Below are 25,036 nucleotides of genomic sequence, written 5' to 3'. Positions count from 1 at the left end.
TTTTCGCGAGTAGCGGTTCAGTTGAAAAAACTGGCGGTCAATCAAAGAACATATCGGAGCACAGTGCTAACATTGAAGTGTAAATATTAGATAAAGATTGGGAGGAAGTAGTTTCTGGGGCTGCTCTATACGATAGTCCGTTGACTTCTCAAGATAGAACCTATGATGATAATTTTGCATCTCAGGGATTGACTTCTAAAAAGGAAAATAAACTGTGAATGCGGGGCAGGACAGTTTGGTGGGAACTCCTGATATGAGTGAGAGTAAGTCAATTGGGAAAAAGAGGAATACAAGAAGCATGACCAGAAAAAGGATGTACCATGAACATGAGGCTGGGTCACTTGAAAGGGTGACATAAAATGTAGCTTTAGATCTTTCTTTAATGGATGGCGAACGGCATTTAATCCGATAACTTAGAAAAGGTGAGTGGTGTGAAGAGACGTGTATCATCAATCCAGATGTCTCCGCAAGTTGAGGATAAAAACAAAAATTTCAACCCAGACTTTGAGCCAGAAGAAAATGAATCTGAGGAGACTAGACAGGATTGGTGGTGAAGGAAAAGCAAATACTTCCCCAGAGAAGACAAGTCAAATATACTTATGCCCAGTCACGAAATTCGTTAATTCTCTTAGAAGTAATCTAAGAATTCCTCTTAAATGAAGACAACGGCGTTGGCAGAACTGTGATAGCAGAAATTCTGTTGAGATGGAGGGCATTAGAAAATGCACCCATAGACTTGCATTTTCTAATGCACTCCATCTCAAGAATGTCCACATTGAAACTTTGAAGGAAAGAATGTCTTTTCTGCAAAGATTGGTTACATGAAGAACAGGTGCACGAACTGCAAAACATACCATTTCATAAGGCTATGGGGACTGAGAGTTCGTAAGTAGGTATTAGACTGTACAGAGATGTAGTTCAAGGAGAAGGAAAGTATAGGTATCAAAAAGTTAATGATAAACCTAAAAAAACGTTCAGATGAAGGCCTTGCGCTTGTCATTAAAGAAAAAAGATTCGAGTCGAAAAAGCAGTAAGAATTTTCAACTGGTTGTTGGTAGTGCAATGTCAGCAATGCCGAAAAGTGTAAGGGTTCGGAAGGTACAACAAATAGTGGAAAGGGGTATTATACTGGAGTTGGAGATTGAAAAGGATATTGATTAGATAAAGAAAAATGAACGGATTCGGCCTTGGGGAGAATAATTATCTATGATGTTGAAGGAATGAACAAAGAGGAGCTTTTAAATTATATATACTGTATGAGAAAAACTTGAGCTACATGAATGTAGACAGAACAGAGATAGAGCCAGAACCCTTGGTTCGTTTTAGAAGTACAGTGAAACTTCTGTTTAACGGACAGCCATGGGGAACGAAAATGTGTTCGTTAGAGAGAAGTGTCCGCTAACAAGAAGTCTGAGAAAAAAAAAAAAGAAAGAAAGAAAAATCGTTAAACTTTTAATGTAAAATTAAATTAAATTATATACAGATTTTGCACAATATTTTTGTAAATAATATACATACAATTGTGCTATGCATATTATGACTTTATCTTAAGAAAAATGCATACAGTAATCATTTATTTATTTTCTTTTGCACCTTCTTCCGGCTGATAATTTTGTTTTCAACATTTGTTTGGAGTGAAGAAACCATCGAAATTCCTTCAGTATCTTCTTCAGCGGCGAAAAACATTTTTAAACGATTGATTTGTATGAGCGCTTCTTCTATTTTCATCGGTGGTTCGTCGTTAATATATTCTTCGACAGAATGACCTCCTTCCATTTCTTCATGCTCATGAGGAACTTCTTGAAAAATATCGATGATAATGTCACTGATATGTATAGCACCATTTTCTGTAGTGAGGTTTGAGTCTATATCTTTGTTGCCAGGGTCACTTGTAGCGGAAGTATCGTACATTATCAATAGATGTTGAAGTTCTTGTTCTTCTTGGTGCTCCACATTGCTGTTCACAACTTCAATTTTTGCGTTTGAGAAGCCAGACTTTACAAAACAGTTCACGACAGTTTGTTTTCTAATTGTGTTTATGAAGAGGAAATCCATTGAATCGCATCTAGGATGCTGATTTTCTTTGCAAGGTCACTCGCACATTTTACATCGTTCATGTTTGCAATGAGATGTCTTAAAACACGTTTTCTGTAGTGAAGTTTAAAATTTTTTATTATCCCTTGATCCAAGGGCTGACACTCTGCAGATGTGTTTGGTGGCAGAAAAACGATTTGAATGTTGGACAATTCAATGTGCGGGTGAGATGCAGCATTATCCATGAAAAGAATCATTTTTCTGTTTTGACGAATCATGTTTTGTTTAAAGTAACTTATCCATTCGCTTATGATATCTCGTGTCATCCACGCTTTTTTATTAGACTTCCAGTCAACATTCAAAAGATTCAACTTTATGCCCTTGAAACAACGAGGATTTTGTGGTTTTCCTATAACAAGAGGTTGTTCAAAGTCTCCCAGCATATTTGTACACAATAGTACAGTCAAGCGTTCCTTAGAAATTTTTCGGCCCTGGCACTTTTCATTTTTTAGACTCATTGTTTTTTCAGGAAGAGCTTTAAAAAAACAACCCTATTTCGTCACAGTTGTAAATATCCTTAGCTTCAAAATCACGACATAAATCTTCCAATTTGACGGTCCACTCTGCTACAATCCCAGTATCAACAGATCCACCTTCACCACTTACGGTTTTCCAAGAAATTTTATGCCGAGTTTTGAACTTGTCTAGCCATCCCACAGAAGCTTTGAACTCATTTACTCCCATAGATTTCGCAACCTCCAAAGACTTTTCCCTAATAATAGGCCCATTAATGGGAATTTTTTTTAGCACGTGCGCGACAAATTTTAAGTCCAACAGTTTTCGGGAATGATTTTTGAACCTGATCATTTACGTGTTGCCAAAATTGTTTGAGCAGTTCATTTTTTTTCTTTAGGATGTCGCTTACCTGCGTCTTCCCGATTTTGAATTTTACAGCGAGATTGCGAACACTATTTTTTTGCCGATCATACGCATTAATGAGTTCGACTTTATCTTTTAAAGTTAAATGTTTACGAGAAGACATTGTGCACTTCACACGACACTGAACAAAACTGAAAAGACGAAAGGCCGACCATATTCTCCCCCTCTTCTTGAAAAAGGGTTTAGAACCGCGACGTAAACCTTGATAAAATTCAGAGAATCGGAAATAAAAAATAAACACACGATTGAGGCAATAGTCGAAGAAATTCCTAGAAAATGGGCCGTGAGCTCGCCCGCTGTCCGTTATGGGGAGATCAAATTAAGTGCTAATCTAAACGAAACAGTGCAGATTGCCTGTCCGCGTCCGTTACAGAGAATGTCCGCTAGACAGAAGCTGCAAACACGTTAAAACCAATGGAGGTGAGTTGGGGAATTTGAAAATGTCCGTTGTAGAGAGATGTCCGTTAACGAGAGGTGTCCGTTAGGAGAAGTTTCACTGTATAAACAAAACAAAAACTTGTAGAAATTGGATAATTGAGGTGTCCAGTCGCATATATATTCGATAAATCTGGGAAGAGTTTGTATAGGAATGATGTCCTATCGGATAAATGCATTTCATTTGGTAACTAGATGTTACCACTGCCAATCATTTGGCTACACTGCAAAAACTTGCAGGCGACAACAGAATACTTGCAGCCACTGAAAGAGTGGGAATTCATATTGCACTTTTCCAGATAGTCAAATGCAAGTTATATCTGTGAACAATTTGAATCGAAATAAAGCAGATTATTCAGATCTTAACAAATTCAAATTATTATATTAGGACCACCCTTAATTTCTTACATATACCCGTACATGTATTATGTCTGTAAAATGCGTGTTCTCTGGTTGACTTGCCTGTTTTGCTGAACGAAAAAAACCCTAGTTTTTGGGAGGGAAAAAAACCTTGCTATCTACTCTTGAGACCGACTAACTCAGCAACAGAGTGAAAAAAGCCCATTAAAGTTCCTCACGTCATCGACGGGATTCAAACCTGAGCCTTTTTCACCCGGTGTGGGGAGGACTGTCAGCACCACTGTGCTACACGTGCAGATTCATTTGGGGACAACAGATGTCCAGAATTTGAAAGAGCACGGAAATTAATAATTGAAAGAAAGAATGGACAAATCTGATATTCAGAATGGAACAAAACGGTAGCCAAAGAAGTTCAGATCAGAATTACTGTAAATATGGGAATGGTACATGCAGCAATCGTAACGGACGGATTAATGGCAAAAGTATTATAAAAATACTCCAGCTGAATGCACAACGGTCAAAAGCTGTAGCAGCTGGGTTGAGAATAGCATGCAATCATGAACAGATTGATCTGGCATGTATTCATGAACCTTTATGAAAAAATTTATGGAAAACTCATGAGGTATTCCCTGTCTACGAAAATTGTGTCGGGCAATAAGCGTAACCTGCGGGCAGCAATCATTATTTTCAATCATAACTTACAGGTAACTAAAACTGCATTCGTTTTGTAATTCTCATGCTGTATGTGTCTGGGTTGAAAGTGAGGACATTAAATTTTATTTAGCGTCGATATACTTCCAGCAAGGTGGGGATATTGATCCCCAAGTAGATTACACGTAACGCCTGTTAGAGTATCTGAAAGAACAAACAGATACTCTAACAGGCGTTGTGCTTGGACTCCAATTCCAAAAATACTTCTTGGTATAGAAGGTATACGGATAACATAGAAGGTATACTGATAACTGGAAGAAATAATCTCGCAATCTATAATCAGAGGTAGGAGCATAGCATAATTTGGACAGTGAATGGGAAATCGAATACTGATATCACACTCTGAACTATAAGAGGGTCCAAGCATATAACAAGCTGGAACGTTGATTCTGACTGGTTCTCCAGTGATCAGGTTTGAAATAACTGAAAAGATTACTCGTCAAACTACGTATATGCAGGGCCAATTACAACGATTCTCTGTCTGTACTGCTAACTGGAATCTGTTTGACGAAGAATTACGCAAACAGGAGGCTGCAGTGTTAGCCCATGTGCTTAACCGAAATGGCCTAAACCATTTAGGTTTAGGCCTAAATGGTTATCAAATAAAATAATGAGACTCGTAACAGAGAAGAAAAATGCATGGGATGCAAGTAAATTATCAAGCGACTCAGAAGCCTATGGCAGATATAAGCTAGTCTGTAATCAGGTCACAAAGGAGGTTAGGCAGGGGAAGGCAGATTACGAGAAATCTTTGGCAAAAGATGCTAAGAAAAACAGCAAGGATTTCTTTACTTATATAAACTATAAAAGGAAGGGGATGAATCTGATTGGTCCATTTGATATCGATGGTTCGACTGTTGATGATCCTGCTTTGCGTGCTTATATAGCTGAAAGTAACAGCTGATGCAGTTTATGTAATCACCTATGCGGGTCAATCTTATCTGATGCAATCTGTAAGAAATATTGCTAGACACTTACGTTATTCGGAAGACAATTACAATTTTAAGGATGCACTTTCTTTGAACACCAGTGTATATCTGTGATTGCTTTACCTGCCGAAACACTGTGCTAACTTCGTCCTAGACAGATTTATTTATTCACGCTTTCAAAAAAAAAACATAAAAATTTTACACATCTTGACGGGATTCGAATCCAGGCCTTTTTTTAAACACAGTGTGGAAGGATTGCGATCATAACCATTGTGATATCCATTAGGAGTGTGCGACGAGAATGTCGCATCCACCCTGATGGATATCACAGTTGTTACGATTGCAGTCCTTTTGCTTTCATTGGCAGCAAGCTTCTGAAATAAATAAATAAATACTCACAAACTAAATAAATACACAAACTCAGAAAATAATAAATAAATAGACACATACAAACTACCATAGGATGTTTGTAAAAATAAAGGATTTGTGTAATGTGTGTTAAAAATATTTTATTGAATTACGCTTATGATGTTTGTAGTAGCGTTACAATAACACTTATTTACTGATCTTTAGGTTATTTCTATTTGAAATTCAACTCACCATTATTTCATTTTTATTTTAATAAGTACTAATGAGAACAATAAATTTGTTTATTATTATATCATAATAAACAAATTTATTATTCTCGTAATGTCCTTTTACGATCTTCGTTTGAATCCCTAAATAAACATTCTGCTCATGAAAATGATCAAACAACTTTAGCCTACAACTTTGCACTTTTTACAAATCACATATCTAAATGAGAATGAAAAGTTCCACATATGACGAAGTTCACAAAATGAAATGTACATTCAAATGAGGCCATGTCGTTGTGAATACCATACAAATGCGGTTAAATGTAATTACAAAATATGCTACAAGTGCGAATTGCATTCTGGATGGATATTAGTCTGTTCCTCCATAGCTGGGTTGTCATAAGCTCCAACTTCCGGATATAACTTTGCTATATCACTCCTCTGAGATACGATCTCCGAACTGGTTGCTGTCTCTTTTTCCCTACTTGAACGCAACTCATTTTCTCTCCAGTTGGCGGTAGGTTTAAGTAACTTTCTGAACCGCTAAAAATATTTAAAAAAATATTTTTTTTATTTTTTTTTGAAAATAGCAACACAAGGAAGTAATGTAATAATTTATTAATTTATGCATAACAGCGAGAGTATGAGCTTTTTATTTTTTACGGGACGAATAGTTCAAATATTATTTTAAATACTGTAGTTCAAAAATCAGAATAGTTCAAAGATAATTCCAATAATCGATAACGAAAATTTTGGAGCAAGTCTTGTCGCTTAATTGTCAAAGACAGTAACTAAAAGTAGAAAGGTAATTAGTTTTTCATTGTTCTGCACAATTATTGTATTATATTCCATACTGTACAGTTGTTCTGCACAATTATACATTAAGGAAAACAAAACTAATATACTCACGAAATAATCTAAATATTATAATACATTCACTAAAAAATCAGAATTAAAACTAATGACATTCACAGGTATGTGCCGATATTTGAAAAGGCATTTGCGCTTGTCATTTCTGTTGGCTGAACCTTTAGACCACTGATCAAATTTCAATATCGAAAGGAATCGGGACATCGATTACGTGGAAAATTGGCTCTGGAAGGTTGAACCTTGTGCAGGATTGAACAGAGCAACATAGGATTTCTAAGCGACTATAATCTTCCAATCCACAGTCTTCCAGATAATGAAAATTCCTTCATACGAAATGCTGATGCTAATATAAAATGCATTTCTCCATTCAGTAGAAACGGGCTGAATTTAATTCCAATCGGTAGAAGTTAAGGTTACTGCCCACTGGAAGAGAGGAACTTTTGTAGACTTTGCTTATTGGTGGATAAGTTAGTGAGTCTCCGGAATGGGAAATTTTCTCCTGAAAAAGGATTTTTTTTTTTTTTTTGTCCCGTAAAATATAGAAACAAATCATGGACTTTTCGCAATTTATAGTTACTATATACTTATGCCTCATAGCCTCGGTTACCTCTGCACAAATAATAAAGATTATAATACTACCCAAGCATTATATGCTTAATTAACTAAATTTAGTTAATTAAGCATTTATTTATTAAATTTATTATTAAAACTGATTCAAATAAATTTACAGCGACCTCACTTCCTTCTGCTAAAAGTTTAAATTTATGCCTAAGTTTAGCAACTCAAGCTGAATCTTGGATAATTGTAATTTATTTCTATGTTGGACATAGGGTAAGATGTAGAATCTTACAAATTAATTAAAATAAAAATATTTGGGTTTTTTCTCAAAGTAAGATTAAAATAGAAGAACGTTAGATTTAGAGATGGGATAATTTAAGCGTATGAATTAGGAATGGTAGCAAAGGGATAAACTATCAATTCCCATAATACAAAAGAGCAAACAGGGACAGCAGGAGAAAAGGGTTGCTTGAGAAGGAACAATAGGACGGGAGACGGGATTAGACGAACCGCCTCCTTTGATCTACAACACCGTCACACCAAAACAGGAAGAGAGTGCTCGTCCAGTGTTCGTTTCAAGTTAAAACTGATATTTTGAGTTTCTGATACTTTTAGAAAGAAAGGTGCGATAATAAAATGAGTGTTTGTGGAGGTTTCCGGTGGACATCAAAGGGTCATGCCGTCTGTGAGAAAAAAATAAGAAGGTTCCAATTATAGGGGTTGGTTTATGCGCTAGGGAGACAGCCTGGGAGAAAGGTGTTAGCGAATGAAACGGAACGTAGATTTAAACAGTAGGGGGAGGATTCGTTGGAGTCCTTGGGGGAGGCGTGCCAGGTTTGAGGGGGCAGTGTAGAGTTTCGGGTAACAAAAAGAGAGATCGCATGGAAAAAAGAGGAGAATTTATCGGAAGAAAATATAAGAGTTGAGTGAAATATAATGAGGAGATAGTCGACGGAAAAAGTCGAAGTGAGGTTATCGGAAATGTAAGGGAGTGAGAAATTAAGGGATGAACTTGTAAGGGGTAGTTAAAGGGAGTTCGATAAACAGTGAGAATGAGAGCAGAAGATTCACATAGATGACCAAGTCCACCGAGGAAGGCGATAATACCCTGAAATAGTCGTGAAAGGCAAAGTAGCAGCCCCGGAACAGAAAGTAGTGGTCCTGACAGGCAGAGTAGCAGATCCCGAAAGCTGAGTAGCAGTCCTGAATGCCGTACGATATTCCCCTGGAAGCCGTAAGATATTGCTCTGGATGGTGGAAGATAGCAGCCCTGAATGAGGAAAGGATAGAAGGCCCTAACTGAGACATCCCGCCAGAAATTAGAAGTAAGTGAAAAGAAATTAGAAGAAGTAAGTGAAAATAAGTACTCTTTAAATTATAAGAAGGACTATAGGGAATAATAAGAGAATTATAGTCGAAGGTCATATGGGAAATTATACACTAAGATATATGTATGTACAAGTACATGAGTTTAGTTGTGGTGTTAGAACATAGTAATGAACGGAGAATATATGGAGATGGTAAAATTACATATGAATGAATAGAAGTAAAGTAGCTAAATATAGACGGGGAAATTAAAAGGGATAATTAAGGTAAATACCAAGTCAGAAAGTTTTTTTGTTTAGTGTGGTATGAACCAGATAATTAAGGTAAAAGCTAGTTAATAGGATGGTTTTAGTTGTATCGTGGTAATTTAGCCAGAGGAGGTTTTGTGATTAGTGTTGCTATATAAGAAGGAAGGATTGTATAAGAAAGTTGAATGTGGAAATTGAGTGGGATCCAAAGAAAAATTGATGATACATTAGAGAAGTTATCAAAATGGAAATTCATGAAAGTTTTAATATCCTTGTGCTAAATAAGTGATGCACATGAATTAAAATTTACATAACCAATTAGGTCATACAATGTGTCATATATGTGGTGTTATCGTGTTATAATGCGTGCATAATTATTCTTAATTTCTTGTCTTGTATATATGTGTAATAAAGATTTGTATATAGCCTTAATGAAGTTGTGACTAGTCATTTTGAACACACAGCCCAATCTGAAGGAGGAATATACTTAATATAGAAATTCCCAAGAGCCCAATTTCTTCTGTGAGATATACGAGTCAGATGCGAAAGGTGGGGTGAGGAAAAGAGAATAAAGTAAAGGTTCAAATAAGAATATAGGCATGCATAAAGAAAAAAATATCCCCCCCACAATAGGATCAAGCTTAATCGATCTTTGGAGGTAACTGTAATGAGCCTAACGCCGTAATGCACTTTAAATAACTCTGTATTTAATTTCTGCATTAACATTCCTCCCAACCATATATACTAAAATAAACACGAGTAGTCTTGGCGTTGCACCAGCACTTCAAATAAAAAAGCACCATTCCATGAAAAACGTATATTGCTATTAAATGCATTTTTGCATTGACTGGCTCCTCATCAGTGGGTAAGTAAGCACAGTCGGCGAAAGGTCTGAAAACTCAATGATGAGATACACTCAATATCCCCCTCCTCCCAAAAATTAGAAAACTTTATTCGATATCTATCAGAAACACCTTTTTCCCGAATTACCGACCGTACACGTTGTGAACCCTCGTAGGTAGCACAGTTGATAGAATTGCCGCCCTCGCCACACCAGCAGGAAAAGTGCAGGTGTGGCGAAGTTCGAATCCCGTCAAGACACGAGGAATGGAATTTTTAAGGGCCTTTTTCACAACTTAGCTGAGTTAGTCGGTCTCAGACGAGGATAGCCTGGTTTTTTCACACGGAAGCTCAGGTTTTATGTCCAGCAAACAGCAAATTGACCACAATAGCTAGACACAAATACGGGTTTATGTATTAAATTACGGGTAACCGTAATATAATAATAATTTAAAATAAGGGATTTGCAAATTTATTATTATTATTAGCCATAAGGTGCAAAGAACCCTGAGGATATGCTGCACCAGCCAAAAAAATAAAAAATAAAAAAATTCAGTCAGAAGAGAAGAATGATGATATCCAGCGCTCAGGACCCTGAGTTTGCCAAGCCCGTACTCACCAGATGTAAGCCCGTGGGGTTAAAAATATCATTCTTCCATCAGAATATCTTTCATCTGCTGAGAGATAGCTCTCTTTCAGTAGAGAGATACTGAAATTTCTCTTGAAATCGAAAATCCCAAAAATCTTGAGAATATTCCTCGAACCAATCAGATACAATTAGTTGTGTTGTGTCGTCGTCTTGAAAGAATCCATTGCAATCCGGGTAAACGTGTAAAATTGGAGGGCGAAATTGGTCATTTACGACAAAAAGATATCCATGGTAACACGAGGTTCTAACGGCGTAAATGACGGAGTCCGTACAGAACATATCCCATTCATCGCTCCAGCCGCTTGAACGGTGGACACAAGATAGACTGGATGCATGGCTTCGTGAGGTTCACGCCACACTTTCATCCCATCATTGATGCAAAATGTGTAAATCGGGACTCGTCAAAAACGGTCTTTTTCCAGTGTTCCACAGTGCAGTCTTGGTGTTGACAGCACTATTCCAGTCGAATTTCAATTTTGTTACAGAAATAAATGGCTTTTGTGTAGTAAACGATTACCAAATCCCAGATTTTTCAACTCCTGCTGCGTAAATTTTGTTGTAAATGGGTCTTTCTTTGCTTAAATTGAATTTAATTTTCTCTTCGTTCTCTTCTAAAGAACTCCTTTAGTATTCTCTTCCACTCGTTATATACTTTTGAGATGGTTGCTTTCGATACACCAGTGATTTCTTTTGTTTTCTCAATTTTTAAACGGGTTTCTGTTAAATGTGCTCCAACAATAATGGCTTCTTAGCCGATCTAGTCATGGGAAAGACAGGTGGTCTTTCCGAATTTCAGAAGCTAAGGAAAGCATCAATACTTATCTGAAACCACGGAATTTGTGACAACTTATATCTACATAACATACGTTCAATTATCTATTTAAACCAATTGCAAAAGGTTTCTAATTTTTTAGCCAGTTAGTGTATATTCACAATATGTGAGATCCTCGATGGAATTATAAGACTTAAGTAAATTCAGGGCAAGGCCTGAGAAGTACAAGAGCTAAAAATATTATTGTAGGAGTAAGGAAATATTGATGTTTGACATGTAGGCTAATTTTAAAGTATAGCTTGATTTTATAAACATTAGCTGACTTACCTCCTTTAAACACATGTTTTTATGCTTGAAGAACAGCTCGTGAATGAATCCTAGTGGGATGAAGCAAACTGGTACGACAGCCATTGTCCAGCCAATAGCATTACCCCAAGTTGGAAATACATAATCTCCAAGTGTTAGTGGTTCAAATTGTATCCAGCTTAGTAACAGGATTATCTATTGAATTGAAATTCATTAAAACCGTAAAATAACACAAATAATGACTTATCCACATTAAAAAAATTAAAGCTATTGTTGATCATATTTCATTATTTCCAATGATTACTGTAAATAACTGGAAACAATTATTGAAAATAATTGAAATGAATATTATAATATCAATTAAGCCAGGATGCATCAGGGATTTGCATCGTGGTGTCATCCAACCGCTTCTTTCCGGTTCAGAACCGGTTGTTAAACGCTTACGAACTGTTATTGCTCTTATATCAAGTGACCAAAAAATTGTATTCCACCAAACATATAGCAAAATCTTCAATTGGTGACTATATTAGTGAAATATGGGGGGGCTTCGATACGTGCGGTACAGGTTCACAGGATGATAATCAACGATGTGATCGTTTGGTGCTACTGTACATTAGTCATTTTCATGATGCGTCAACAGCCGGTCCAAAAGTGATAGAGTCTGCGCAAGTAGCACAGTGGTATCGTCACCGTCCTCCCCACACCGGATGGAAAAGGCCTGGGTTCGAATCCCGTCAATGACACGAGGAACTTTAGTGGGCTTTTTTTAACTCCGTGGCTGACTTAGTCGGTCTTAGGCGTAGATAGCAAGGTTTCTCCCCCAGAAACTGGGGTTTTTTCGTCCAGCAAACAGGCAAATCGACCAGAGAACACACGCAATTTACAGACAAAATAAATATGGGTAGATGTAATCATTTACAGGAGACCCTAATATCATAATTTGTTTTTTTTTTTTTTTGGTCCAAAAGTGGTTCGTTACTATGACGCGAAATTCACGGCTGAAAAGCTAGGACCAGCTGAAGCCGCCTGGACTTCAGGCCATATCTAGTCAGAACACAACGGGGCGATAGTTGGGGGGGGAATCTTTAGTAAGGTAGGTATGAAAGATGGTACAGTAAAAGATCAGGGGAAAGAAGGGAGCGGTGGGAGTCTTCATAGGACCTCCTCCTGAAGCATCCTATTCCTGAGTTAGGAGTTAACAGAACTCTGGGCAGAGCCAAGATAAATCCCAGGCCGCGAGGTTTCGACGTTATCATAGTCGTGTTCAGAAATGTTCAGTCAGAGTTATCAAGTGCTTGCCATGGTCGTGCAGATGAAGTGTGGGTTTGTTGCTTGTCATTGATTGCAAGAGGCTTCCTAGCGGCGAATTATATAGTTATGTTGTGTTTGTGAAAGTTCCTCAAAAGTTCGTTCAAATTCTGGATTACTTTTGGAATTAGCGATTTTAAAGTAGTGTCGTCGACTCCATATTAGTTAGTGAGTTGGTGCATGTATTTTTGTGGCTAAATTTTAAGGGAGTGAGAAGTTATTAACGTTTTCTAATTTTGCTTTGTACAGACATGCTACCCCGCTGTTGTTTGTATGTAATGGTCGCTCCCACTCTAGTTTCGCCTGTGGTATGTCTTGTAATGATTTTTATAGTGTCAGTTAATACTGTTCCTGCTGCTTGTTAGTTTGATTAACTGTACTTTTGGAACACTGGGGAAATTGTTATTATTTCTATAAAAAAATTCTACTCACTACAAAGAAGACTATGGGGGTTCTTAGTATTGTTACCACATTTAGCGATAAATTAATTAGCAAATGGTCGGCCATTGCTTCTTCCGGAAACAAGTCACGTGAACACTGCTTTCTCCTGTGATTGGTTGCTGGAATTCCTGCATTTGAAAACTGCCATGAACCTATATTTTAATTATGCTGTTGCTTATTTGCTTAAATTTATAATCCCCTTATTTCATAATGTGTTATACAGTATAATGAGTGGAATTAATTCAATTGTCTCCACAATCAGTATAGTTAATTAGTGCCTTGAAAACTTGATCAAAACCTTCAGATCGTAACAGCGCACTATTCACAGCCCCCCCTAGCAACTGTGCTGCGAACTTTCCCCTCAAGTGCAAATTAAAAATTATCTCCTCAGACAGCCCAACAAACTGCTGGTTTTCGTCATTGCTGCATTTCATCGCTAAACTTGTGCTTTGCTTTTCATCCTGCACTCCCTCCACGTGACATGAGAGGGAGGGAAAGTTCCAGTTCTACTAGTGAGGAGGAGCCTGAAACAGTTCCGGAGAATCCTCCTCCAACTAGTATCCCGCCAAAGACCCAGCTAAAGAGTGGATATCTCTCGATGAAAAAAGAAAAGAAAAAGAAGGCCAACAAGAAAACTAAGGAGACCATGGAGACATGGGCTGCTCTCCTCTGCTCGGAATTTGTGACCCAAGATGAGGGGCAACCACTGGCATTGTACCCTGACCAAAGCCCTGTTGCTGAATCCACTGATGCTGCTCCTCCTTCTGGGGAATGGCCTCCACCCATACAGAGATTAAAAGCGTCACCCAAACTATCACACCGACAGCCCTTGCCAACGCTATCGCAGCTGGGTTAAAATCCTCTCCTAGACTGGGGATACCACCTCCATCTAGTGTCCCAGAAGGTGGACCCACTTCAGAGCCAGCTACAACAAACAATCTCTCGACTTCGTAGGCAGTTGATCGCATTCCTAAACCACGACTCCAGTCGCTTCACCAGAAGTGCAGGTAACCGTGTGCAGGAGTTGTGGTCCACCTTGAGTCAATTACAACTGAGCTCCTCATTGACAATGAGAGGCTCAAAGCTGTGAATGAAGAACTTCGGGCTTTCATTCACATAAGAGCATACCTCCCAACGCTGCTCCCACAAATCTCCATACTGCGGGTATTGTGCCAGGAAGTGGGCATGTCCAAGCAGAATGTCCCTACCGTGATGAAGAGGCCCTCTTGTGTGAATTGTAAAAGGAACAGGCGAGCACATAACCATTCTCTCCGGATATTTTATGCCCAGAATACCCAAAGGGCTCTGGAACTCTAAGACTAAGGACCGCTGATGCCTAAACCAACAAAAAATACCAGTTGTGTCCCCGCTCCAGTCCTGCCCACTCTTTCTGGAAGCCTAAGAGGAGCCCCCGTATCTCAGACTAAATACTTGAGAATGATGCAAATAAATGGGCAAAGGTCCCGCACAGTTGCGGATGAAATACACCAGGCCACTAAGGAGAATTCATTTGATGTTGTTCTGATTCAAGAGCTGTATGCTGCAAGAATACAACCCCATCCAACCTCTAAAATTACTGGCTTTTCCATACACACTCGAGTCATTCAACCTGTCCCAGTGGACCCTAAAACATGTATAGCAGTCATAAATAGGGATCTCGATGTCCTGGTTGTCCAGGGCCTCTGCAATCAGTTCTCCACCTGTATCCAGATTACATCTACAGATCAATCATTCTACCTGATGTCACTGTACAGCCCTCCCTCAGGTAACATCAATGAAGCACTAAACTTTTGGAATTCGCCCTGAATTTTATTGGCTCCAAACAACTCCTGGTTGCATCTGACTTGAATGCAAAATCCCCCTTCTGGCACAGTGCGGTTGCCGATGGCCGTGGCCAGCTTCTTGAGGACTTTGTCCTCAGCCAAAATCTTATTATCCATATCCAGCCTAGCCAGTTCACTACTTACTCTAGCTCCACCGGTGAATCTAATATTGACTTAACCCTCTCTACAAAGGACCTACGTCAGTCAGTTAGTTGCTGGAAGGTAACTCCGGATCTGATTGTTAGCGACCATAGAGCCATACTGTTCTATCTTGACTTGGTTCCACTGAGAAACAACAACAGAGCAAGGCCAACTGACTTCATTAGATTCTCTTCGAGAAACGTCAATTGGGAAGCATATGACAGCTCCATAGAACTGGACTTTCCAAATCCAGACCCATCACAGATGGACTCGCTAAATGCAGAGCATTTGACCACTTTTATCCAGCACTCCATATACTCAGAGCCTCATACAGGTCCTCAAGGAAGAAGGTGTTCCGGCCAGCAATCTGCCCATGGTGGACCCTGGAATTTACCACCCTTCGTAAGTCAGTCCACTCTGCGCGCAGGAACTACCAGCGACACCGTGATTGGCCAGCTCCTGATGTCGAACGTCTTCATAGGGATTATATCGCCAAAAAGAATGAGTATACCAAGGCAATTGCAATTACGAAATTTGCAATTGCAATTGCAATTGCAAATTTCGTAAAAGAAACCAACCGTACAAATCCGTGGGGCCTGGCATATAAGATCTTGAGAGAGAAAACCTTCTCCCCAGAAATATTCAACACTGTTTCAGTAGATGCTCAAGAAACTAAGTGTTGGCAGGATTCTGCCAACCTTATTCTAGACAAACTGTTTCCACCTGATGACATCTCTGATGATCACCCAGAACATTCAGCAATTAGAGCTGCCAACAGCAATTATATAGCAAAAGAGCAAGCCGACCCATTCACACTAGAAGAACTGGGAGCAGTCCTTAGAAACATTAATGCCAAAAAGTGTCCAGGCCTTGACCTAATAGAATATATCTTCATCATCCGCTTTCACACACTGCGGCCGCACCATCTACTCTTTCTCTTCAATAAATGCTTGGAAGAAGGATGCTTTCCAAAAGAATGGAAGTTTGCCCTCATTCGCCTCATCAAGAAACCTCACAAACCAAACCACCAACAGACCCCCGCAGCTTCCGGCCTATTGCCCTGCTGGCTAACCTTGGTAAGGTCGTTGGCTCTCAGGGTTGTCTCCATGCTACAAATGCATGAATTGGTCTCACCATGCCAGTATGGCTTCACCCGTGGAAGGTCGTGTGAAGAAGTTCTTTTCGATTTGGTTTTACATATTGAAAGTTCTGAAGAAAAATTCGAATTGGCCATCTTCATAGACTTCGAGGGAAGGCTTCGACACCGTCTGGTGGGATAGTGCCTTGGCACGCCTTCGAACTGCCGCTTGCCCCCGGCAATTATACAGCATCTTCCAGAATTATTTTTCCGACCGAGCAGTTATTCTCAAGTCAAAATTCCAGCAAGTCACCAGATCAGTAAATCGAGGTTGTCCCCAAGGGTCAGTCCTGTGACCCCTCATTTGGAATATAGTCCTCCAAGACTGGCTCTCCCGCACCTTCAGGAATGGCCTTTGCTGATGATCTCACAGTTGTGGTGTCAGGGCATTCACGGAAGGCCATTGAAGAAAATGCAAACCAGGTCCTCGAAGATCTCTCAACTTGGGCCGCACTTAATAAGCTGCATATCAACCCAAGAAAACTAAAATGATGCTATTTAAGAATAGACTGATCTCAGGCGCCCACCGCAGGTAAAGATATGTAACGTTCAACTGCCAATCGTCACTGAAACCAAGGTACTTGGAGTGATTATTGACCACAAACTCAGCTTTCTCCCACATCTTGTTAATCTACGAAACAAAGTTAAGAGATTCTCAGGAACCATCATACGCATCTCTAAGAATGATTGGGGACTCTCCAAAAGGTCCCTACGGTTGTATTACAATGCAGTATTTTTACCAATTGTGACCTATGCAGCCGGAGCCTAGTTCCATCGGGTAACTCTTGTAAAGATGCGAGACAAGCTTGGAACCATCCAGAGGTCAATGTTAATGGCAATCTGCAGAGTGTGTAGAACGGTCTCCACTCCTGCCATTCAGGTCATTGCGGGAGCATTTCCGCTCGATCTACATGTCATCTTCCGAGGGTTGTGCTTCCGAATTACGAGGAATATCCCAACAAGGATCCTCGACATTGAGGTTAATCTGGATGCTGACCCCAAGGCTGAGATGACGCGTTGCTACAACGAGCTCTTCAACATTTGGCAAACTCGATGGCATAATTCAACACTGGGCATTGTCACAAAAAGATTCCAACCTGATGTAACCTACACTGCTACTAAATCTGTACAGTCTTGGTTCACCCCTTCACTAGAAACATCATACCTAATTACCAGACACGGATCCATGAATGAAAAATTACACCATCTGGGTCTCCACCCAACAGATCTCTGCCATTGTGGAGCCAAAGAGAACTGGCGGCATGTACTGTTCGAGTGCATTACGTATGCTGATCTGAGACACAACCTTGTCAGCTGTACACAGATCTCTGGCGAGCATCTAGAGCTCTTCCTACAGAACCCTAACAACCTCCCTGCACTGCAAACCTACTCAGCTGAAGTCTTTAAGCGCAGACGAAGGATTAACAGGCCCCCAGTGGCAAACATCGAGGACCCAGCAGTGAACTGAAACCAACCATGTATTCCCCCCCCATCCTGCTACATGGGCTGTGGAGCTTGTTTCTGCGGCCTGTGTTCAGGAAGGAAAACATCATCTCTCTCTCTCTCTTCCCCCCCTTTATTTTTTATTTATTTTTTATTTATTTATTTTTTTTTATTTATTTATTTATTTATTATTATTATTTATTATTATTATTATTATTATTATTATTATTATTTTATTTTATTTTTTTCTTCGCGTTCTACAATCAGTCACATGGTTGTTTTTTTTTTTTTTGCGTTCTTCAGGGTTGCTGTCACTTTTTTTTTTTTTTTTGTTGTTTCGCGTTTTACAGTGACATTGTTTTGTTTTGTTTTGTTTTTTTCTTTCTTTTGCACCACGGGAAAATCTAAATATATATATATATATATATATATTATTTTTTTATTATTTTTTATTTTATTTTTTTCTCTCTCTCTCTCTCCTCTGGAGTGGGCCCCTAGAGGAATCTGGCCCACCTTTTGGCAACATCAGGTGGATCAGAGTCTCGTATTGAGACAGTACGTGTTTAGCTGGGACTGGCCCACCTTCCCGTTGTGTGGACGAGTACCCAGAATCATCTGTCCAGGTGACTGATGCTTCTGGGTAGCCAAGTGGCCAGAACAGAACAACAGAACACACACAAAATACACACAAACCGACGTCATACACATATCTGGCCCATTTGTAGAGATACTGATCTTCACAGAGATACGAGGCGGAGTTTAACTAACGTTCTAGGAGCCGCCCCTTACAAAAACACATGTCCACATGTCATTGATTGCAGTCTGCGCGGTAGCACAGTGGTATCGTCACCGTCCTCCCCACACCGGGTGGAAAAGGCCATAGTCATAGATAGAAAGGTTGTTTCCCCCAGAAACGGGGGGTTTTCGTCCAGCAAAACAACCAGAGAATACACACAATTAACAGACACAATATATATGGGTATATAAATTAGCTTTCCGGATGACCCTAATGTAATAGTTTGGTTTTTGTCATTGATAGCAGTAGCATTCATTGGTCTTCTTCGCTGGAAAAGTTGTGTGGATGAAGTCATCGAAGGTATCTTTATTGGCTTTTAAAAGATGACAAGGCTGTAGCAACTGAAGGTTGGTTATCAGCATGGGCGCTGGCAGCATGGTGCAAGTGAAACCATCGAAGTGATACACAGTTTTTAATATTTTAATTAATATATTGAAACATTAAAACAGTACAAAGTCTACAAAAAGAAAAGAAAATATTAATTCAAATAATTTATCAAAACAAGAACAAAATTAAAATAACTCTTGCAAAAAAGAATTAGACCTTATTAATTTTCGTCATTATCTTTAAATAAAAATTGCAATCTTTTCGGCTTCTCTGCGAATTTTGATACAATTGCGTTCATAAAACCTTCATTGCCATCAATTCATTTCCTATGTAAACTCGTCATACACATGCCTGTCAATCGTTCTTGGGACATAGTTGGTCTTGTTCATGTGACATGCACCACCATGCAAAATATCCTGCCGGCGCCCATGGTTGTCAGTAGTAGTTGTTTTCGTAGGTCAAATGTTACATTCTAGTCTCCTAATTCCGAGTCTCCTTTGTTCGCAGATTCATTTGTCATCGTTATTAAGTCCAAGAAAATCCTTCAGCTTGGCATTTATGGAGCAATGAACTATAAGCCATAAGCCATTTGGAGTCAGCCAATTCAAGGTGTGTAGTCAAGTAATTGATGTCTGGGATGAAGTACTTGATGACTTCTTTTTTTTCAACTTACCCACTTGGACTGTCATAGATTGATGACTTCTGTCTGGAGTCTGTTTTTCTCTAGTTTTATGTCGCTGTTTGTTCTGTTTGGATGCCCAGAAATTCTGTGCTGACCTTGTAAGAATATTTAAACGTAAGCAATACTGTCTACACCTAAATTAATTTATAATAGCCAAACCGTTAATTCTCCTCAACAAATCTTAGGCTTTCGCCAAATACTTTATCAAAATTTTGAAATCGAAAGCGAAAATGAAATCGAAAGTCAATTCCCATCGAATAATGGGCCGTTTTAATATTACACCTTCCAAGATTCATAGTTAGATAGATTCGTTGCAATAAACATTGATTGAATCATTATCATTGGCATTCATCATTTCAAATATACTTTCCCAGAATCTGAAACAGAATCCATGAGTTGGTGTACATTGTTTATAGTTGCTGTACAGGACACCATTGAAAAATAAATTTATGATAAAAATAGAATAAACGAACAGCAAACAGCGTAAAAAAGAGGACACTTACTGTGATGATTATAGGACTAATTGTCATTATTGAGACTATAAGATGACTCTCAACCCATAAGCCAGGATTCCATCCTGTCATGTTTTTTAGATCCTTTAGAAAATTGCTTATTCCTGAAAAATTCAAGCCTGTATTAATTTTTATGTATAAGTTCATTGGCGAATATAAAAATCAGTCAATAAATAACTCAATAAAAAATTATATACAATTGCTACACAACAGTTTATGTCATAAATGTAAACTCTCAATCTCTTAGTATTTATTCCAGTGATTCACAGTTTTTTTTTTTTTTATTTCATCAGAGTGAAATCAAAAAACTCTCTAAATAAAATGATTTCACTCTAAATGAAATACATGGTAAAACTAACTTAAAAGTTCCTTCCATCTACAAGGGACTCAAACCCACGCTTCAAATTTTACCCACATGGTATAGCAATCATAACCACTTGGCAGCCACGATGTTCCCTATGAAAAGTGACTGCCTTAGTCAATACCGCGAACTTCATACTGCATAGTGGAAACTACCCTGGTAATAGTAAGTTAAGTTATAACCATGCTTTTTAAATGCAAATGCATAAATTTTATGTGAAATTTGGTTCCCTAATGAATTTAGTATGATAAAACCGAATATGACTGCAGAATAGCTTGTAAATGGCATGCTGTGATTGTTTGGAAGATTTGGAGCAGTGGATATTAACACAGTCACAGAACTTTAAGCTATATATATTATATTTTTAAACTTAAAGCAGCATTTCAGTGGTCTGAGGATGAAGCAATGCAAAATTTTAACAAATATATTGTTTGGATTGAATTTAAAAATCTAAATTCATACGTTTGGATTTTTTCTATAATTGAAAATAAGTCTTTCAACACCATGTCAAAAATACCTGTGTTAGAATAGGAGGAATTTTTATTGACTTTGTTTTACACCAGACTATTCGGTATCGGACATGGACTGCTCAGTTTTCCCCAGAAAGCTATATTTATTTATTAATTTGTAATTCAGAAAAACAAGATTTCTTTGCTCTAAGTCAAAGGTTCTCAAGGGAGCCAAAAAAAAAACCTTAAACCAGCGTCCTTTTCGCATGGAATCCCCCTTCCTCTCCTGAAGCCTTGATATTGATGTTCCTGCTAGCCGCTAGCGGCTTAAGAGCAAATTGCTTCTGATTTACCTGACATGGTAAACCAAGTAATTCTAATTTGCCACATCAGGTAAATCATAGTTATCTCAATCATCTCCCCATGAAGATTCACCGTTTAGACCAGATAATGGTCATCCTAAGATAGCGTAACTCTTGGCTGACTTTGAACTTTCCTCATTTTGTTGTCGTAATTTTGAAATTACTTCTTTTGACACGCTTAATAATATATTTTATTATTTTAGGTTTATCTTTGGAATCTACAGCATCAGTAAAAGATAAGTGGAACCTTCATTTTCAAATAGCCCCATAAAGAAGAAATGTCACCCAATAAACATAAAGAAACATCTAAATATGTGAAAAGGAGAGAATATTAATACCAGACAAGCACTCTCTCTTTAAAATCAACTGAAGGACTCTCTTAAACAATTTTGTTTTTAAATCATAACACTCCATCATAATTGTACTCCCTTGTTAGTATTCAAATAAAAATCAGCAAATGTGCAAAATATTATAGTCCCATTCCATAACTGTTCGGTAAATTCGATTACTCAATAAAGAACCCTTACCATACACATAAGAGATAACGAAACACTCTACAACACCAGCTAAAAGATATGGCCAGCCAGCAGCATAATTGTCCATAATTTCAAGCACATATATACCACCCTGGAAAGACAAAACAGTTTACTTTTACATTACTTTCATCCTAAACAAGAAATTAAAAATTAACTAATAATTAAGAGGGAAAACTTTTTTCCAGAGATGTATGCAATGTTGGTTTAAAAAAATCTGGGGCCTTTTCACATACGTATATGTTTAAAGACCTTAAAATAAGGTCGTGGAGACCTTGGAGTAACAGTATTTACATTGTTCCAGGGTCTCTCTTTAACTTTGGCTCCTAAAGCAACTATGTACCTTCAACCTGATAAATCCGGTCTTGGCTGTATCGATACAGCCAAGGCCAGATTTATCAGTATCCGAATACTGTATTCAGATACTGTACACTGCTAAAATTTGGAGCCCCTACAGAAGTTTGCTCAAAAAAAATTTTAAAAAAAGTTCGAAAACGTGAAGAGAATAAAAATCTTCTAAACTAAAATGTAATGAAAATAAAAGTAGACGACGTGATCGATTATTGCAATGCCACCTTGAAGAGGTTCATTTTTAGTTAAAAGTGGATAAGTGAAAAGTTAAAATGAAAGGTTCATTTCTAGTTATAAGTGGATACAAATTCATTCAAAAGAAATAAATAAGAGTGTGAAGATAAGTAAATCATTGGGTAAATGATTTACTTATCGATTCTATCGAGTTTATCTTATAATCGATATTTACTTATCGATTCTATCGGTAAATCGATTCCAATTTATTCCTATTTCTTACTATGGCCGAGCGGGTGAACCACGCACCGGCTCCAAAGGTGATAACAGGTAGGATACTCTTGATACTCTTGAGGTATGTGCAAGAATTAATTTGACTAATACTATCAGATAAACGCGTATCTAATAAAAAGGCCGCCGTAGCCTAGTGGTCAGGCGCGCGGGTGCATAAGTACACGTGCCTTGAGTGACCGGGGTTCAAGCCCGTGACTGCTGAATACGGTGCTGTTTCTTATAATCTGTCTATCTTGTGAACTCCTCTGACCGTTTGGTCGTCCCGGAGTATAAACAGAAAATTTATTTATTAATTATCCTTGTCTCCCCAAACTAGTAGTTTCCCTGAACCTTTAAGGTATCCTCAATAATACTGGCAAAAACTTTTGCACTAGCTTTGTTTAAATATATCTCGTCTCTACAAAACAGATTCATTCTACCTACAAGTGCGGGCCAAGCTGATAGAAATTTCCCCCCCAGAAGCCTTGCAGAGTCCTTCAAGTCTTGAGTTAATCCACAAGGCTTTCAGCATATAATCCCTCCTATCTTGCCTGGGCAGAATTACAGACTCATAGACACGTGACCTAACTCGCGACATATCTTCAGCATGGTTCTATATTTGTCTAACAAATCGTCAGATCGTGTATGCTTAATGTCATTAGTCCCCACATGAATAATAATATCCTCTTTTCCCCCTTAAAATCTGACAGTCTGTTGGTCACATCATTAATAGCTGCTACCAGCAGACATACCCTATTCTAGTCACTTATCCTTATTACGCCGGGGATATACGCCGTATACCCTCTGGAGTGCGATTAATAAGCACAGTATACCCTCTGGAGTTCGATTAATAAGCATAGTATACTCTCTGCATACGTAAAGTTCACAGAGTATACCTCAAGTATACCTTCATTTTAAAATTGAGTTGAACCCGCCTTCTGCTAATTTTACGACTACAGCACTGCCTATCTCAAGCAATTTGGTATACGCATCAATCCTGAAAAGTCAGAAACCATGGTTTTCTCGCTCAAAGAAAACCCACAAAAATCCATCTATTCCTCAAATAGATGGATTTTTGTGGGTTTTCATTTGTTCAAAATCGCATTGACCTAGGGATCAGATTCGACCCAAATCTTCTGTTCGCCCAACGTGTAGACATGCTTCTCACAAAAGCCGCCAGACAGATGGTTATACAAGCAGCATTTGCAAAATGTAACAGATAAATCCACCATGATCAGATACATCACAACAGTAGTTTATGCCCAGCTTCTCTATGCTGGAGAGAGAGATTTTGGCATCTCCCTCTATCACCAAACCAGTATTCTCCTCCGAACACTGGCGCCTCAAGTGGGCTTGCCACAAGCTCAACGTACCTCCACAGATCCGAACCACCGCTATGGCCAACACATTCGACATCTCAAGTGGCACTGATGAAAGGAGACTCGTCATTATGGTCAAGCTCATGACTAGTCTCATCTCCTCTCCTTCCTTCTGGGACAACTGTCCATGTAGGATCCTAGTGGCGCATCTGCGAGCAACTCCGCAGCTATGCCCTCTTCGAACACGCCTCCACCTGTCGAAACGGTTCCTTCCTCAGCAGATGTTAGCACGCTGCCAGGATCTAGATGTCGACTTTAACAAGTTTAGTCAGGATCGGCAATATAGGAAAAGAATACTCTGTGGTGGGTGGCCAAGGCCACTATTATAACCTGACCCCGATCAATGCATTCTATTACTCAATTCAATTCAATTCAATTTATATAATTATGCAATCCAATGTGCATTCTTATGTTATGTTATATATTTTGTAACTAAGGGTGTGAATACTCACTTAATGTCTAGTATATTTAATTATTTCTTTACTTTTTTCTAATGCTTTATTAGCATATTCATTATTATTTTATTCTTTTATCCTTTTAGTTTATTCAGGCAACCTTACCTTGCCTTTATATTACTTTGTTAACTCCTGGCCACTGTGCCATGACGGGCAGTCGCTACTACACTGTTATGTAATCATCATTTCTGTGTTGCAATAAAGATTTCTCTCTAATGAGTCAAAAAGTTCGTAGAAATTAGAAAGGGTGTGACGGATAATCCTGGGTTCAGGCATTAGTCTTTTAGGATAAGTTAGGACAATTCTTTCCTCCCCACGAATGAGAATCCATGTTCCCGTTTTGTTTTCCAATAAGTTGGCCAATTAATATGTGGTGGTATCTCTAACAACTCAGTTGTGTTCCCATCATCCAAAACGTATAATACTGTACATCCGAAGATGGGCAGGATTATACGTTTCAGACAGAATAAATGTGATCATTTTCTTAATAACTGAATTTTCCATCCCTTCATGGGTTTCATGGAGTAACACTAGAT

General features: G+C 38.5%; 1 protein-coding gene across 1 annotated transcript in view; it reads right to left on the bottom strand.

Annotated features, from left to right (window-relative positions):
* Positions 1-6,171: 6,171 nt before the first annotated feature.
* LOC150078011 (sodium- and chloride-dependent GABA transporter 1-like) overlaps positions 6,172-25,036 on the bottom strand; it is a 125,528-nt gene continuing 106,663 nt past the window's right edge. The window contains exons 12-15 of the mRNA XM_090384741.1: positions 21,863-21,962; positions 20,155-20,267; positions 11,574-11,747; positions 6,172-6,526 (exon numbers count right to left, since the gene is read on the bottom strand). Of these exons, the coding sequence (XP_090240867.1) occupies positions 6,323-6,526; positions 11,574-11,747; positions 20,155-20,267; positions 21,863-21,962 (591 nt within the window). The 3' untranslated portion in view covers positions 6,172-6,322. The remainder of the gene's footprint in view (positions 6,527-11,573; positions 11,748-20,154; positions 20,268-21,862; positions 21,963-25,036) is intronic.

This window comes from Mastigoproctus giganteus, chromosome 11, assembly GCF_048544385.1.
Source record: "Mastigoproctus giganteus isolate SK-2022 chromosome 11, ASM4854438v1, whole genome shotgun sequence".
Taxonomy (NCBI): domain Eukaryota; kingdom Metazoa; phylum Arthropoda; class Arachnida; order Uropygi; family Thelyphonidae; genus Mastigoproctus; species Mastigoproctus giganteus.
Note: the sequence above shows the minus strand (reverse complement) of the source record. Positions and strands in the feature narration are given on the sequence as shown.